Below are 17848 nucleotides of genomic sequence, written 5' to 3' on the forward strand. Positions count from 1 at the left end.
TGGGTCCTAAGCCTGCTCGTCTGCCCTGTAGATCTAGGACCTACCACCTCTGCCACAGTTATGAGAGCCAATACCTTAAATAAATCTCTCTCTTTGCATATATTTATACACATTCTATTGGTTCTGTTTCTCTAGAGAATACTGTTTTATGTAAGGTCTGGTGAAATTACAAATAAAATTGTAGAAACAAATTACTAGATTTATATCAAATGTTCCTGACACACTAAGTATTATATATAAAGGCAATAATTTGCTCTGAAAGAATTAGAAAGTGGCCATATTGATTTAAATTACTTTTAAAAAGGCACTTTACATATGACAGTGTATAGTTTTTAGACCAAATTATCTTTTTTAAAAGATATGTTCTCAAACTGTAGAACTGAGAAAAGTAAAGGATATTTAAACTTTTGAAAACAAGTCACACTTAATGGCATTATTTTTTAGTTTTCTACTCCAAAAACCTAAGACCCCTCAATGAACATGCTGGCGACATTTCAGGCAGCTCCCTCAATCACACAGTAGAGACTAGCGTTCCTTCGTTGAAGTGAAAAGTAACTGCTACTACTTGACTGTGTACATAAAGAATAAAAAGAATAGAAATGAAGTAATACACTAAAATATAGGGCATGGAGTTGGATTCAGAAATGAAATCTACTATACTTCTCTGATTTTGTTTTAAATCAGCTTGTCAAACACAAGCAATGTAAGATAGTTGTATCTTAAAAATCTAGACACTGAATTTGTACCACAATAAAATTTATACTTGAATGCTTTTATTAATATCAATTGCTTAAGACAGTTCCTAGCAACTTGCAAATCACATCTCATCATAACTGTATTACTCGTTTATGACAGTTTGCATTTTTGTTTTAAAAGATTTGCTCATAAACATGTTACTTTTACGTTACCCTTTGAGAAATGAACTAGGTGGTATGTATGATGTACTCTTCAAAAGACATTTCAATCTTGCCTCCATTAAAACCCTTTCAAATAACAAAAACCTAATAGAAATGCTAGCTTTTGATGGAAATCAGCATATACCCAGACTTATTTATTAAAATAATAACGTAGAAATCTTGCCTAGGAACAATATTGTATGACAATAAGGGTGCTAAAAATCACTACATTATTAGAACGACTGACTTTGACTTAGGCATCATGTTTTAAGACTAAAAGGAATTGTTATTGTAACATATTTTGACACATTAGATGTCATCACAAAACAACTAGGAGCTTGCAGATGGAATACACAAACAGTGTAAGCATGGGCCATTTCTGAGAAGCAATAAGCTTCACCTGGGAAAAGAGCTGAATGCAGCAGGACACAATAAACCATTATCCCTGTTACCCCAACTCCCAAGAATTCACATTCAGAGCATAATAATTAGTAACTCAGAGGGTTTCAGACAAATGATCTGGCTAAAGTGCTCGCTTCAGCAGCACATATACTAAAACTGGAACGATACAGAGAAGATTAGCATGACCCCTGTGCAAGGATGACACGTAAATTTGTGAAGCGTTCTATATTTTTTTAAATATTTTTTAAAAAGCAAAAAAAAAAAACAAACAAAAAAAAAAAACAACCTATAAAAAAATCCTAGCTAATAAAAGTCTGCCTGAGACGCTATCATTTCCAATACAAATTTAGTATCCAGTTTTAACCTATTAAATGTTTCACAGAATATGCGTCAGGCACAGGCGAAGTCGCCAATGCAAATATAGCCTTGATTTTGCACAGATCAGGCACATGCTGACCAACCATGCCCTTTAGTCGCACAGTATAGACAAGGCTACACCACCCCATGGTAGCACCTTAGGGAGGCCATCTACTCACATGGCCTTGGTCATCCAGTTCATTGTTGGTGAGCTTCAGCTTGTCAAAGCTGATCACTTGTCTCATCCAAGTCTCTCCTGAGGCAGGCGAGTCTGGATGAATGTACACTCGTGGTGGCACAGGGGAGTCAGCGTTACCCGCCACCATCCATTTAGAACTGTGGTAAACATACCTAGAAGGCAATGACAAGGCTCAGGATAGGAGCTACTGTTCCTTGGAATTTCTGAGTCAGTAGAATCAGACAAGCTGTGTATCTTTTAAAGTCTAAAGAACAACAATTTGCTCTTTACATCCAATACATATTAAAATAAGATTTCAAGCACTTTTCAAGAACTCTCTGAGGCAGCAGAGGTCTGCTGACCTCTCAGAGTAAGTGATGTGTTAAGGATTTATGCATACTATCACCACTATAAATTCAAGTATCATAATTCTTAAGAGTCACACTTATTCATATTAGACATTCCATCTGTATTCTGATATTTTCCATTTTACATCTGGACATTCAATTGACATGAAGAGACTCTTGTTGTCAAGCTTAAAGTTGTCAAGCTCACTTTTAAGTAAATCTCAAAAATACTTGAGAGGTATACCTTAAAGTGTCCTACTTCCTTTAAGACCACTTTCCATTTTAGGCAATGTACAGACGGATTAGATGGATGATAGAGAGGCAAGGGGAAATTGCAAATGTTCCAGAACTTTTATTTTCTTAGAAAGGTAGTTTTAGCTATGATCATTTAGAATGTTTTCCTAATTCTATTAAACTAAAAATTGCAGATAATGGATTAAGTTTAACTCAAAATTTTTGTGTAATCAAAACATATAGGTCTTTATTTTCTAAATTTCTTTCTCTACTGTTAAAGAAAATTCTTTAGTTTTAAAATACCACTAATCAAAATATACATCAAACTTTGAAAATGACAGTATATATAATTAATATGACTTTTCTAATTAAGAGATCAAACATTCTCTTCTGTTTTTTATACATGTCAAATATATTGACTCCATGAGAATAATATACTTAAAAACAATGTTCCTGGCAGTAAATAAGATCATAATATCTAATCCTGTATTCAGGTATTCATTTATTAATTGCTAATTTAAAATTCACTAATTCGAAAACTAGAAACTAAGATACGATGATTCACTTAGAAAAGGGTATAAAATGAAATTATATACTTAAGTGTTTCCCTTCCATTTGTATTTTAAAATATGACATACAATTTAAAACAATAATTTGTGGATAGTTTCAGAGAATTCTACCTGTGTAGTATGCAAATTTCTTCTAAAAATAATATGAAATACTTTCAATAACATCTCTGGTGAGCCCCTCTGCTTCAACTAATGTCACATATTTCATTCTCTTTTGAGTTCAATATGCCTTCTATTCTTTGATTCCTTGTCTTGGGAAAAAGATACACACAAAATTAAGAATAATTTTTTTAAAAATTTCTTGAATTGGTATAACATAATTTCAGTAACTAAGTTCCTAAGTGCATGGACTTTCTGAATATTAATTTTACATCACAATAAATCACAAGCATTTTAAATTTGACCAAATACCACTCTTTGACAGCAGAAAATAAGCCAAAAACTTTTTTCTACTACTGCTAAAAGTTAGAAAATAAAATGCAAATCTTAGAAATGCAAGAAAAAAATGCATTATAGTTATTTCCAAAGTGAACAGAGTAATATGCTCTATCAAAACCTTGAAAAAGTACACATATTCAATAGTTCAAAAATCCATAGCCACCTAGAGAATAAATGTTAACCATTGCAGATTCTTTGTGAAACATTCTAAATACAATTGCTAAAACCAAACTTCTTGGGAAGCATTATAAGTGAAACCAAATTTACGATTTATAATTTGAGCTTTTAAAATTTGACATCTTAATACCTATACTTGAAATTTTTCCTGCTTTATGTGAAAATAATAAGAATCAACCAGGTAAAATAAACCATCCAAAATATATGAAAGATATTTGGAGACGTAGGAGACAAATTTGGAAATGAAAGGAATAATTTTTAAGCTCATTAAGAATTACATTCTCTTTCTCAACACAAAACCCAAATTAGAATATGGATTTTAAACCAAGTATATTTTATATTTAAAGAATAAAAAATGCCTCTAGCTCTTACCATGCAGCAGATAATTTTAGCAAACTCTCTATGAGTTATTTAATTAAAATAAACAAAACATAAACAATAAAACTGTCTTTTTTTATTACCCATCTTTTTAGTATTCCATATGTGCCTGTACTAATTAAATCTGTATACTTTTGACATCGGTAAGCCTGTTTCAAAAAAGTAACTCCCTAAATTTTAAAAAGTGATAAAAACCAAATCTGACTTCATTTAAAAACTTACTACATTCTCTAGTTGTTTATTAAAGTTAAAAAAAAAAAACAGAAACAAAGACGACCAAAATTTAAAGCATCTTCTGATCTACTCAAAATTTCCTTTTGAAGTGTTAGTATTTTTAACTCCTCTGAAAACTAAAAAGCATTGTCCATTGGAAATTACTGATCTGCTTACTTGAAAAAGAAAAAGAGCAAAGGTTGGTTTAAAACTGAAGAACATGTATCTTTTCCAACTCTACTTGATATCCAGATAATACATCTTCTTTCAAAAAATACATCTTACAATATTCTTTTTTAATCTACTGTGTTAACTACCAACCAAAAAACAACAGTAAATTAACAAACTCATTGCCAGTTTAAAGATGTCCTAATATATGGTGAATTATGAGATTTTTCTAAATTCAATAATTTCCTAAAATTAAAGGAAAAACGCCTGCCAACAGTAATGATTTCAGACACAACAAGAAAAGCGGAATTTATTTAAGAATCAAAGTCATCATAAAGAAAATGAAACATTTCTTCGAATATTATATATATTTCTATAAATTTAACATTTCCTCTCAAAATTCTAATCAAAAAGTCATTATAAAAGACACAAGTTAACAACACTAAACTAGCACCAATTTAAAGTTCTCCATACTTAAAAGACATTTCTGTATCTGTTAAAAGCAAAACAAAAATTAAGTTTCCGCATTTACTGCAAGAGAAGGCAGCGTCTGGGCTACTAGAACTGTCGGGAGTGGATTATAGATCAAGAAATACTACAGGCTTCTGGAAACAAACATCATAGTCGTCACAGATGAAACAGGCAGAGCCTGTAAAATCCTAGCATATTCTTATCCTCTGGTATCCATCTGATCACTGTACCTGTATCTTTTGTTGTCCACTGGCACAATGTCCATGGCAATGTAATACTGCTGGTGAGGATCTAGTCCTGAGATCTTCACTCTCATTGCTGGAAACATGCGCCTAAGCATACGGAGGGGAAGAAACAGGGTATGGGTTTTGTTTTTGTTTGTGATTAAGCATTGAGAATGAATAAGCGAAGAAACCTCTGGAAACCTTTCTATTTTTCCTATGGACAAATATATAGCATTCACTTTGATAATGTAATTCAAAAAACTCAGGATACAGGACATATCAAAACTGAGGCTTTTAAATGTAATTTGTTGTACCCTATCATGTACTGTGTTTACTGAAATGTCAGTACAGCTAAAAGGAAAATAATTATACACTGAAAAAGTAGTAGCACTAAACAAAGCAGTTTATTTTTTAAATAAAAATCAGTAAGCATATTTACTTTAATAATACAAATGATAAAATGTTCCAAAGGTAGAAATAGAAAATTTGAATTTGTACAAGTGATAAAATATATTATAATGTGAAATTTTAAAAGGGTTATAAAAAACCACAAGGAGCCAATGTGCCATGCTATAACCAAACAATATGTTCTTTATTGAGACAGGACTTCCTGTCTGCAGCATGGTAAAGGTGAAGTGCAAAAGTTGCTCTAAATTTGAAAGGTATAGTAAAACTTCTTTATTGAAAGCAGAAACTAAACACAATGTATATTTACCAAATCATTCCTTCCCCCACTATACCCTGGAAATACTTTCTCATTTAACCACACTTACTCAAAACTTGGCTAATTAAAACAAATGAAAATCTGCATTTCTCTAGGCTTCCCAGAGATGCATATGAAAGGAGATGCTATAGTACTGGAAAGCTATCTTTTAAAAAGGACACAGTAGCAAGAATATAACAGCAAATTATTGTTTATAAAATACAAATAGATTCGTTCCTTCTTTTTTTTAAAAAAAAAAACTTTCATCTAATGATTTATGTCTAGGACCCTGCCAGTTAATCTAATTTTTGCTAATTTAACCTTATAACACGAATTTTAGTACTGTTATTTACCAAAACCTTTTTCTATAATAATAATGCCATTAAAGACCACATCCAGAGAAAAGAAAGTCCATTATTCCTAACTAGGCATGAGAACAGTTTAATATGCTGGCTGTTTTAGTGTTATTTCAGTGCACCTGTAAGATAAAGAGTAAAGGTCTTTAACTACATCCTTTATAAGACAACTGTTGCTTTGTGTTGTTGAAGACTGAATTTGGATCATTAATAAAAGCTCTGTGAAAATGTAGAAGGTAGCATATGGATTCAATAAAATATGTTTTTGTAATTTCTAATAAGTTTGGATACTTTTATGCTATCCAGGTTTTGGCCATGTGTACTCCCTGAAAGAGTCGCTGTGCTTTTTAAAGTTCCTTTTAAGGAAGATATTATTCATAGATTTCACTGCATTAAATGAGCTGAAAACTTTAAAATGCAAATATTTCTGCTCTTCCCTCAAATTAATAGTATCTGGCCAAATCTTTTTACTAACTGGCCAAATCTTTTTACTAACTAACGGATGTGCAAATTTCACACTTTCAAAAAACAGATATGCCTTCTTACAATTTCTTTTAAGTCTTCTTCAGCAAATTTAGACGAACGTGTTGGATTTCATTTAGAAAAATATATGTATAACCACGTAACTGGCTCTACAAACAGAATGGTTTTTAAAAACCAGGTAATTATTTTTGCAGAGATTATACATGTATTACTAATGATTCCAGTCATTTTTTTTTTCATTCTAGTAGAATACCAAAATAGCACGAGACATCACGTCCTTACATTGCTAGGGTATCTTTTGATAAAGAACCAGCTTGCAAGTCTGGAATCTAAAAAAAAAAAAAAAAAAAAATCATAGTTTTCTAAAGAATAAACCGCATTTCTTAAAAAAGCGGGAGGTTAAGGGAAGCAATGTGTTCCGTAGTTCCAGAAACGATAACCAGCGCCTAACCAAGCGCCCAGGCAGCCGTCGGTCTCGGGAACCACGACTCTAACCACCCAGCGCGCCGACTACCTAAGCCCCGCGTGCGCGAGCGCCTGGGCGACGAGGCTGATTTCTCCCTGACCCCCGGGAGGGCGGCGGGGCTGCGCGCCTCCCCGACTGCCCTCCGGGGCGGAAGGCACGCAAAGCCAGTCTCCGAGCGCGCCGCAACCCGGGCCTTGTCCAATCTGTGCAAAAATGCTGCCCAGAGACGCCACAGCTCTGCAGGCCCTCACCCTTCCGGGCCCGACGGGGTGGGGGGGGGGGGGGGGGCCAGGGCCCCGGGATGGCGACAGATCGCCCCTTACCTGCCCGCCTTGGTGATGATCATCTCCGTGCCGATCTCGTGGAAGCGCTTCCAGAGCTCTGCTCCCTGTAGATCCACCCGCGGGGCCTGCGGCGAGGGCAGCGGGGTCCCCGGCTGAGCCAGGGCGGGCGCCGGGGACCCCTTCGGGGATCCTCCTGGGGACGCCAGCGGGGAAGCGCCCTGCAGGAAGCCGTCCTCGCAGCCTCCTGGGCAGCAAAGGGCAGAGAGGGGTAACGGTGAGGGCTCGGGAGAGGAAGCTGGATGGGGAGGCTGAGCCCCGGGGGGCGGCTGGGGAAGGCGGAAACGGGACCAAGAGAAAATGCGGGGCGGGGGGCTTTCTTGCCTTCGGATTCTTCTAACCTGCAGGCCCAGGGGTAACACCCGCTCTGCCCGCCGAGGGCACTCGACGTACAAGCCAGGCCCCCAAGTGCCGAGTCCCGAAGAGGCTCGAGGGCCGCGGCCACCCCTCCCACGCAGTCCCCGCGGGGTCAAGGCCCCAACGCAAGGTCCGCGCAACCGCGGGGGTCTAGGATACGTGCCCAGCTGGGCTTGAGATGCGCTCCTGAGTCTAGAGCCCCGGCGCAGACCCCGAGATGCCCGCGACCCGAAACGCACACAGCAAAACCGCCCGGCGTCCGGGGCCCCGGCCCCCCGTGCCTGGGCCTCCCTTCCCGTTAGGCGTCCGAGGCCCCTCGCTCTGGGCCCGGGCGGAGGCATCCTCTAGAAAGCTCTTCGGCCTCCCCGACCTCCCAGAACTCCTCAGCCAAGCGGCGAAGGGCCGATAAGAGCGCGAAAGGCCAGCCCCCCGGCGCCGCCGGCCTCGGCAGGCAGCGGGAATCCAGAGGCGAAGGGACGGGCTCAGCTACCCCTCGGGAAACCACGTTTGCAAGTACGCCGCCCTCTTCCTGGTTTGCCCAAACTGTTTAGGGCATCCGTTCCGGTTTCGGGGGGTGGTTATGCCGTCGCTTCCCCCCACCCCCTTGCTTTTAAAAGTTAGGAAAGAAAAAAGAGCACCCATTGGCTGGAACCCCAAGGGAGGCAGATGCGTAAGGCGCACGGACCTGCACGGCCGAGAGCCGCCAGGAGCAGCGGCCGAAGGCGCGGGTCGCCAAGGGGGCGGCGGCGGCCCGGGAAGCGAGGCCACGAGCCGCATTTTCACCGTCTGGAGCGCGCCCCGAGTTGGGCGGCGAGAGCGGCCCGGGCGGCTGTGAGCTTCGCGCCCCAGCACCCGAGGCCAAAGCGCTGGTGGCGCAAGCGCCCCGGGTACGGCGGGGCACCGCGCGCGCGCGCCCTTCGCTCGCAGAAGTTCGGGTTCCCCGCGGAATCGGGAGGGACGCGCGGCGAAGAAGTTAGGCGGGAAAGGGCCGACTCACCCGCGGCTCCGCGGGAGCCGCAGCTCCGTTCCAGGTCTGCGCAGCTCCGGGCGGGCCCGGAGGCCGCCGCAGCCGGTGGCGGGAGTGCAGCGCCTTCGTCTCCCTCGGTGGAGCCCTTTTCGCCGGCGCCACTGCCGCGGCTGCAGCCTCCGTCATCTACGGCCCCGGCCGCCTCTTCCGCGCCCAGCTTTCGTCGCTTCTTCTGAAGCTGTTGCTGCTTCTCGGCGCCTATCAGCGCCTCCACGGAGAAGGCGTGCGCCTTAAGGCTCAGCATGCTGCACGGCGAGCCCCTCCGCTTCTCGGCCATCCCCGCCGCCTGGCGCCCGCCCGCCCCTCGCGCACATACACTCACGCGGGCACACGCACACACTCGCTCTACCACCCCCACCAAAATCTGAACGCCTCTCGGGGCCTCCCGCAGGCCGATCTGCCCCCTTCCCTGCCGCGGGCAAAAAAAAAACAAATTTGGCGTTTCCTCTTTCTCGCTCGTGTTGGGATCCGAGGAACCAGCGACGCGCCCGCCAAGTTTCCTTCCCTCGGTCTCTCGCGCGCTCTCTCACTGATGCACTCCTCCGTTCCCACCCCCTCCACCTCCTCCTGCTGCTCCAAGATCTGCTTCGACTGATGCGCCAGAGAGGACTAACATGGGTAAAAAACACTCTGCGGACACAAATTAGGGATTGTAATTGAAATTTGTTGCCTTGATCTGTCAGCACTTCCAGGCAGGAGAGCGGTGGGAAGAACTTGCTCATTAGTGTCAATAAAGCGGCGGGGGTGGAGTCTGGAGTCCTGTCAATCACGGGGAGGTCCAGCCAATCAGGCGGCGCCGACTGCGCGCAGCCCGCGCCCACTTCCTTACAAGGGCTCAAAAAAAAAAAAAAAAAAGAGTGAAAAGCGCCGCCGTCTGGCTTGGAAGTGCCAGCCCCGGGCGCTGAACCCGGTCAGTCTCTCTGGCTGCCACATCCCAGTCCAGCCAGAGTCTCTAGTTTTCCTCACCCAGACCTGGAAAGGGTGAGGCTCCTGGCTTTAAAGCAAGATGATCACCAACTTAGAATATCAAGAATCTTCCAAGAAACTTTAAACTCCAGTCCCACTCCCTTATCACTTAATATTGCAACAATTCAGAACATTTTTGAGCGGGGACAATTCACAGCCACCAGGCCCGTCCTGTCTGATTTAAACATTCCTGCATTCAGTAGCGCCCAGTCTCCCAGGAATGGCATTAGACTTGCTTATTTGTTTATGTTTATGTTTTACTTAGTGGCTTTTTCTTAGGGAAGAAGTGAGAATTCAAAGCATATTTAGGAGAGCAAAATTTTACATTATCGCTTAAGTCTCTCCTATTTGTTAGCCTGTAAAAGTACGCCTTTTTCAGGAGCCTCCCTTTCCTTTCAAAGCATGGTAATTTTAAGACGTTAAGTCTTGGGATTTTAATTCTGTATGTCTTCAGTGATAAAGACTTAGCTTGAAATCCAAAAACTTGGCGAGGTGAAATGTTTTAAGGGACAATAAAATTTCCCTTGGAGTTTTTTTTTTTTTTAATGACTGTGATTTAACCTAACTCCATATTTGTCCTGCTGTAAACGATTTGCCACTTCTTTTCTCACGCCTTTAAAGAGCCAGCTTGTTTCTTCAAAGCAATTTTTAAAAAACACATTTTAGTTGAATAACACCAATCATGCATCCATACAGTTCATAGTTTTAACTCGATTTTTTTTTGGGGGGGGGGGTCAGAATTAGCTCCTAAAATGGATTTGATGTAAATAGGACAAATCTCGTACAGAATGAAATTCCTGATGCAAAATACTCTTAAATATTTGGAATAAAAGCACGGATAAAGGGTTGTTTTTTTTTTTTTTCTCTCGCTCAATCAACCTCCACAACTGCTGGCTTCCTAGTTACCTCGGACTTCTAAGTTTTCAGTAGAGCCATAGGAAGTAGCTTCGCCACTAAGATCTTTTTACCGCAGTTCGGTAAACTTGCTTTTAAGCGTAGCAAGGTAACTAGATGAGCGGGAACCTGAGCAGGAGGTGCCCAGGGGCATCCACGCACTCGCCTCCCGGCGGGGCCAAGCAGCCAGAATCAAAAACGACTGAGTAACACCCACGCGGAAGAGAGCTCTTTTAAACGCCCGAGAAACAGATTTTACTGGAAGGAAATGTTGAGATGTTTTGCATTTGTAAAAGAAGGCTTGGCAAAAGGTCTTGGAGCTCTGCAGATCCCGGAGGGCGCCCCAGGCGGGTAATACCTAAAATGTGAGCGCAAACCGGGTTTCAGAAGCCAGGCCGAAGGGGAATCGGGCCTGGGAGAGCAAAGAGGCCACCTGGAGAACCTGGGCTGGGAGTGGGGGTGGCAGGGGGTTGCTCCAGGAGCTCCGCGCTGGGCGTCAGAAGTCGGCATCAGCAGCCTGCGAGGTCCGAGCGCCCGGCTGCAGGCCCAGGCTCTGAATGATGAGGAGGAGCGACCCAAGCTCCTGAGGGCAGCCTTTGAGACCTTGGAGCAGGCTTTGAGGCCCCTGGGTGGAGTCACCAGGACCTACAGGCCTATACTCCCCCAGCGGACCGAGAAGGAGCAGCTCGTACTGAGAAACCTAAGGCCGCCAGGGACAAACGCCTTTTCCAGACGCGAAGCTTGCGGTGTAGATGGGTTCTTGTCCATTGATATGCTCTGCAGCTCAAACTGCTATAGAAGGGGCTTAGACGGCCTGCAGGGGCGCGCTCTGGATTGCGCAGCTCAAAGGCCTCCTCTAATCCCTCTGCCACTTCTTTCAACTTTACCTGCGATAGAAAGGGGCGCAGACCCCAGAACCTAGGGACACCGAAGTCTGTGTCCACATAGACGACAGCTGGAAAACTGAGCCTCGCAGATAGAACGTGGCCCTTAGAAATAATCCAGGTGTGCACTAGGCGGCCAGGGCAGAAGGAAGCAAAGCGTTGGTCCCCGTAGTACAGGTCCAGACAAAGCTTTGGGAACCCTAGCGATAGAGCCGCACCGCCGCTGGTTGCCTCGAATTCGCGCTGGATCTGGCTCAGGCTTCCGGACCTAGCAGGACCAGCTTTAGTCGACCCCGCAAAAGCATCTAGTCGCAGACCTCACCGCACCAGGACCTTTTTTTTTTTTTTTTTTTCTGGGAGACGGGGACCGAACCTCTCCCAGGAGCGGGAGGGAAGGAAGGCCAGAGTCCGCAGGCGGGAGGATTCTCGGCCTTTCGGAGTGACCCCGAAGACAATGCCTTTACAAGGCGTTTTCTCAAAAGCCTGTCTTGCGCGTGCCTGGGCCAAGCCAGGGTCTTGCATTTTGCTTTGTTGCGAGAGCAAAAGAAACGGGACAGGACGCGAATTGGCAGAAGAAAAATTCGGTGGAATACGTGTGTGCACATGTCAGTGCTTGTGTGCACGTGAGTACGCCCGTGCGCACTAATCTATGTGTGCACTTGTCTGTATGGGCCTGTGTGCGCGGATGCGCGTGTGTGCACCTGCGCACGTGTAAACGTGGAAGAGAGCTTATGTACTGGGAGCGTGCGCCTCCTGTCACTTTAAGAGAGAAAATGTCTTTTCCCAGGTTGTGCTACATTAAGGAAATGATTAAAACTGGATTAAACTGTCAGCCCTCTGGCAAGACTAACCAGGCTCTATTTCAAATAAAAGCCACCCAGAGAAGAATATTATCAGAGTGGATCTGTCTCCGAGACTTGGCTGGAGGGGAAAGGGTTTACGAGCCTCGCAAATCCATATCTGGGAGAATGGTACCTAGTGGAATCCGTATCCAGTCATAGCAAAACTAACGGGATTAAAAAGCATATCTGGTTCCTCCTGTTTCTTTTCTCTCTTTCTCTTCGTTCTTTCACAGCTTAACATTGGATCGTTGCAAAGGATTCTTTTTCGAAGCTCATTCTTTCTGTAGCATCCTGCCGTTTTCATCGGATCTAAACTCTATGTTTAGACAGAGTCTGCTGTTTCTTCTTACTTAAGTTGCTATTGTTTATATTTTGTATTGTATATTCTTGTACTTTATTTAGAAGCAATTGTTTATTTTTAATTTACAAGTTTTAAAATCCTAAGCGGCACCATTTCATTCTCTAGATTTCTTTTTCTTTTTCTTTTTTCTTTTGCACTTGACAACCGCTGTAAGTTTCCAACCTCATGTCTGATTTCCCTGACTAAAGATCTGACAAGGGGAGGTTTTCCCTGGCACACAGGAGGGTCTGTTTTTTGCCCCTGTACTCCAAGTGCACCACTGTAGTCTCCGAATTTCCAAAGAGGCAGGATCTGGACTTCCTTCCCACACATAGAAAGACATTTTATTATTCGCTAAAATACTAACTTACAAGAAATAGACTAACTGATGAGAGAGGCTGAAGGAAGGCCCCATCCAAGCCCAAAGAGGGACACTTATTTGGCTAAGTTGCTTTGTAACTTGATCTGGGAAGGAGCCTTATCTTAATTGGGAGCCCGGGATGCCTGAAGCCCCCCCAGAGTCACGGTACCGCGCCACACACGTGGGCTAGGGCTCGCTCTCTCCTCCATTCCTTTCCTTACCGTTTCCCACTCTCTTCCTTCTCCTTTCTCCTCCTACATATTGTTCTTCTTGCCCTCCCTCTGATTTGAATTAATAAAAATAATAAGCTATAATCTGCAAGTTTACAAAGTCTACAGGAATAAATTCGGGTGGCCAGGGTCTGGCTGGCTGCGCTCTTCGCGCGCTGGCTTCTCTGCGGAGCCTCGGGCTCCGGCTGCAAACCCAGGCCCCGCGCAGGGAGAGATCCGGTCCCGCAATTCCTCGCTGCTCGATTCTGCCGCAAATAGCACGCACAGACAGCACCTTCCCACCGGCTGGCGACCGGTTACCGTTCTTCTCTTCAACAACCAGTGTGTTCCGCAATTCTGATCATCTGAGACTGAGTTCGTCCACCAAAGAACTCCAGCAGCCTACGGAAGAGCCCTTCAGGGGTCGAAAAGGTGGAGGCCGGAGGAGGGGGGTGCACAGAGAATCTTGTGTAGTGTTGGTTTGTAAATCAAGGCTTATTTCTCGCTGGGGCTTAGAAGGTTTTGGTAGAGCCAAAGGAGAGTGTGCTCTGAGATTAAGTTTGTCTTCATTCCTCCATCCCTCCCAACTCTAAGTTTTCCAGCTTGGAGACGGGAAAGGAAGAGATTCTAGAAGGGGCCTCTGACCTTCCACGTCGAAGGGTGGTGAGGGAGTGTCCAGAACAAAACTACTCCGTTAGGCTAATGAGCTTCCCCAATCATGTCCATTTACCAGCAGTATCTGCTCTGCTTCCACAGGATACTGCTGTGGAAGTAGTTATTATTCATCCTGCGCTGAAAAAAAATCACTGCTTCACTTCCTCATTCACGGACCTGGCACTCCTCCCACAGCCCTACAATTAGGGGTTAGTAACAGAAAAGTCCAAGAAGGCCACACTTTCTCTGTCACTAAAACCCGATTCAAATATAAGATGGCTTGAAGGAAGTAATAGAAATAACATCTAGATGTAAGTGAATACCCAAGTATGGGTAGTTGGACCTTGATGATACCAACATTTCAACAGGTCGATTTGTATATAAATCTGACTAAGACAATGAATGGGGAAATTAAATAATATCCTCCAAATAGTAAATGGGCACTTTAGGAGCTTATATTATACAAAATTATGTTCAAATTGATTTTTAAAATATATAATACTTTTATGTTCTTGGAATTAAATACTTAATACTACTTCCCTATAAACAAAGATTATCTTGAGTCTGCTACTTTAGTAAAATGAATTGAAAATGAAAAAAAAAAAGAAAGAAAATGGAACTAAGCGTCCTTATCTAGGTGCCATTTAAGAACTACTAGGTATGGTTTCTAACTTTTTATAAAAATTACTACATCTTTTAATTGGCTGTAAATTGGGCCCTGTTCTATCACAACTGTAGATACCAAAGTTCTTAAACAGTGGAAATTTTGTGCACATTTATATAATCTGCTGAAAGTGTAAACAATGAAGAATGTGACTGGCATTTATTCATATTTTTGTACTGACAGATGAGACATTTCAGTTTCAGCTGAATGAAAAGATTTTTAACAGTAATTCAAAGTTAGCATAGGAATTGCACAAAAAGAAGTGAGCTATTGAAAAATAGTAGTAATAGTGTGAATGAACCCTGATTTAAACACGTGGGCAAAAAATTTGACAACAAACTATGACGTTTCTGCATGACTTTTGGTTTTGTTTTCTTTTCACTTTTAATTGTGTGAACTCTTCCATCCTATAAGAAATGTTTCATGAACAATTGAGATCAATGAAAAATGAAGAGCTTAGTTCTTTTCCCTCTAAAAATATAGGGGGGAAATATTAAAATATGAAACTTTGTCTTAAATAAAATAATTGTGCTGGAATATATTTCCAATACGGGTTTTCAGGAAGAGCCAAATGAGAATCTTCAAGCAAAAGCCTAAAGAATAGTAATAACAAGAGGAACTCTACCCAAACATTTCAATGTTTTGAAAAAGTTGCTTGTAAAGGTCCTTGGCATCTACAATACTGCATTTCCAAATCCAGCCTCATGAAGAAAGAGGGAGGAAAAAACCTATCACAGGCCATTGGTAATAGGTGATGTAAATTTAGAATAACTAGCATTTCTAGAAAGACTTCTGCTTTTTTATGTTAACCTTTAGTCTTTGGTGCGGGTTCCTTCTCATATTACATAAAATGTACTTTAAGAAGCACTCACTACCTGCTACAGATGTCCAGGAAAAACTGAATTATGAAAGTCGGAAACATATGGCAGTTGCCTATTGCACAAGGAAGGTACATATGAAAGTTATAAATTTCTTTCTTTAAGTCAGCATTGTAAACGCATTTTATAGGGTTCACAGTATGTATTACATCTGTAGATTTAATTTTTGAAATATACGTTTTTGGAGATATTTGTGGTTTGGGATTCTAAGAGAAAGAACTCATCTTGATGTGTTAGAAATAAAGGGGGAAAAACAAACAAAAAATAAAATAAAATGTGGAGAAGCAAACACATTTCTTTTAATTTCCCAGCTGGTTATACTGAAAAGGACATCAGACTGTCTATTGGCAAAGGATGACTCACAACAGGGGTATTGCATGTCAACATAACATTCTGAATTTATTGAGATCCCCCTTCGAAAAAGCAGAAACGTCAACTTGGGGAAATCCAGGTTGGGGCCGATGTAAAAACCACCAGATTATAATTAGATCCTGCAAATATCAAAAACGCAGCAGTTCACTTTACTCTTGAGAGAGAGAAAAAAATCCAAATACTTGCTGATCTTTTTCCAATAAAAAGATTAGATGTAAATTTATCTCATTTAATACCTTTGAAACTACGTATTTTGATTGCAATCATAATATTATAGATTCAGTATTATCAATGGATATCAAGTACTATCAACTACCAAAGTATCATCCCTTAAACCTTCAAAATTATTTTAAAATAATCCCTCCAAAAAAAAATAATCCCTCCAATTTTCTACCTGAAGCCCCCTGTGGTAACTTTAAATTTAATTTTACTTTGTGGATTTTAAAAGTCACAGCTCTCTTGTTCAAGTTTATTTGAAGAAAGGTAAGAAGCAAGTCATGAGAAAAGACTTGGTCAAAAAGGAGTTTAAACAAATATATACTTGTACCTTAAAAGTGGTAGGCAAGTGCCTACAGGTAAGGTCACTGTGGGTTCAGGTCAAGAAAACCATCCTCAGATTTATGCTGTGAAAGTGGGAACCTAATCTCCCCTTTGTTGTGCTAGAATGAAATTTACTTGGGGGTAGAAGTAATGCAGAGTAATAGCAGATGCACCCTTCCCCTGCATAAGTTCTATTTGGTTGTGTTTTGAGTTTCCCTTTATGATCAACTGTTGAGTGGTCGCCTGCATAGATTTTCTCTTCTTTTCCAGTTCCTGCCTTACCTGAGGCTAGTCGTGGCTAGGTTCTTAACCACTTGGTCTAAGTGAGGCAGTTGAAAGTTGAGCTTTCATTATTGGGGGCTTCCACATAGGCCGGCAAAGGAATTTCTGAGGCGTAGAAAAGACTGTCGGATTCATTTCTATGTATTCACAGAACTTTGTGATAAGGAGAGTGCCAGGACAATTTCTGATTTCCTTCTTTTCCAAGTTTTAGGTCACTTCCGAGCTCCCACCCAGTCCTTCCCAAAGCATTCTGCGCCCTCTCGCTAGCATTTATAATTAGAGCTCTTCAAGGAGACCCCCAAAACAGCATTTATTATTCGTTAATATTTAATAACAAAAACAGCAATAATGGTAAAAAGAAAGAAATAAAGTATTTCAGTTTCCGGGGCACCCTGGAATTTCTGGGACGGATCCGGTTGGTAAAACATTGAGGGATTCACAATCCCCATGAGGTTCCACGCCTAAAATCAAAATCCTGTCTGGGTTTCTGAAGCTCATTTTGCTTTGGTCAATATCTGCGTTTTCTTTCATTTTGTTTGCGTTGCCTTCTGAGCTTGGTGCTTTTTTCTTCCCCCACTGCCGAAGACAATCTGATTTACTGTTTGACTGAGAGTTGCATTTCTGTTTAGAAGGTGAAACGTCCAAGTCAGTTAGCCAAATTATTCCCCGACGGCTCCAATATTGCGCCAGAGTCCCAGAGTCAGTTATTTTTATGTCTGACTGTATTTCAAATGTGCAGGGTGATAAATAAGACCCGCCTCGAGCTGCAAACTATCTCAGTGTGATGAAGAACAATTGACAAAAATTAACCCAGCCAAAGCATTGGGGTTTTCGCGAGCCGCTGGAGCATAAATCAGCCTCGCGGGCTGCTTCGGGAAGCTGCGCGCTCGGAGCCGCGCGTCCGCCGCGCGCGGTAGTGGCTTCCAGCAGCCGCTGGGCTCGCCTGGCCCTAGCGAGTGGGGCTTGGCCGCGGGGACCCGAGCGAGGACAGGACGCGGTCCCTGGATCAGAGTCCTCCCAGAAGGGACTCACTGGCGGAGGAAGGCTTGGCTTTTCTCCCTAATTCACCATCTCTAATTCTCCAACCGTGTGTGTGTGTGTGTGTGTGTGCGCGCGCGCGCAAAATCAAAGGGGACTAAGGGAGGCCAACTTGGCAGGGGGTATGTGTAGGGTCGAC

At 42.5% G+C, this 17848-nt stretch overlaps 1 protein-coding gene and 1 non-coding gene across 3 annotated transcripts in view; one reads left to right on the forward strand and one right to left on the reverse strand.

Moving 5' to 3' along the window:
* The window catches only part of TBX18 (T-box transcription factor 18), a 28563-nt gene extending 19070 nt beyond the window's left edge, over positions 1-9493 (reverse strand). Inside the window, exons 1-4 of one of the 2 annotated variants that reach the window (XM_025444623.3) lie at positions 8756-9493; positions 7384-7588; positions 5059-5160; positions 1835-2006 (exon numbers count right to left, since the gene is read on the reverse strand). In XM_025444623.3, the coding sequence (XP_025300408.3) occupies positions 1835-2006; positions 5059-5160; positions 7384-7588; positions 8756-9062 (786 nt within the window). In that variant the 5' untranslated portion in view covers positions 9063-9493. Of the gene's footprint in view, positions 1-1834; positions 2007-5058; positions 5161-7383; positions 8303-8755 lie in introns of those variants that run through there. The other variant, XM_049092328.1, reaches the window with a different exon arrangement.
* LOC112658756 (U6 spliceosomal RNA) lies at positions 1425-1531 on the forward strand. Its single transcript, XR_003135935.1, has one exon. It is a non-coding gene; the product is annotated as a U6 spliceosomal RNA (small nuclear RNA).
* Positions 9494-17848: the final 8355 nt, after the last annotated feature.

This window comes from Canis lupus, chromosome 12 (genome assembly GCF_003254725.2).
Source record: "Canis lupus dingo isolate Sandy chromosome 12, ASM325472v2, whole genome shotgun sequence".
NCBI classification, from domain to species: Eukaryota; Metazoa; Chordata; class Mammalia; order Carnivora; family Canidae; genus Canis; species Canis lupus.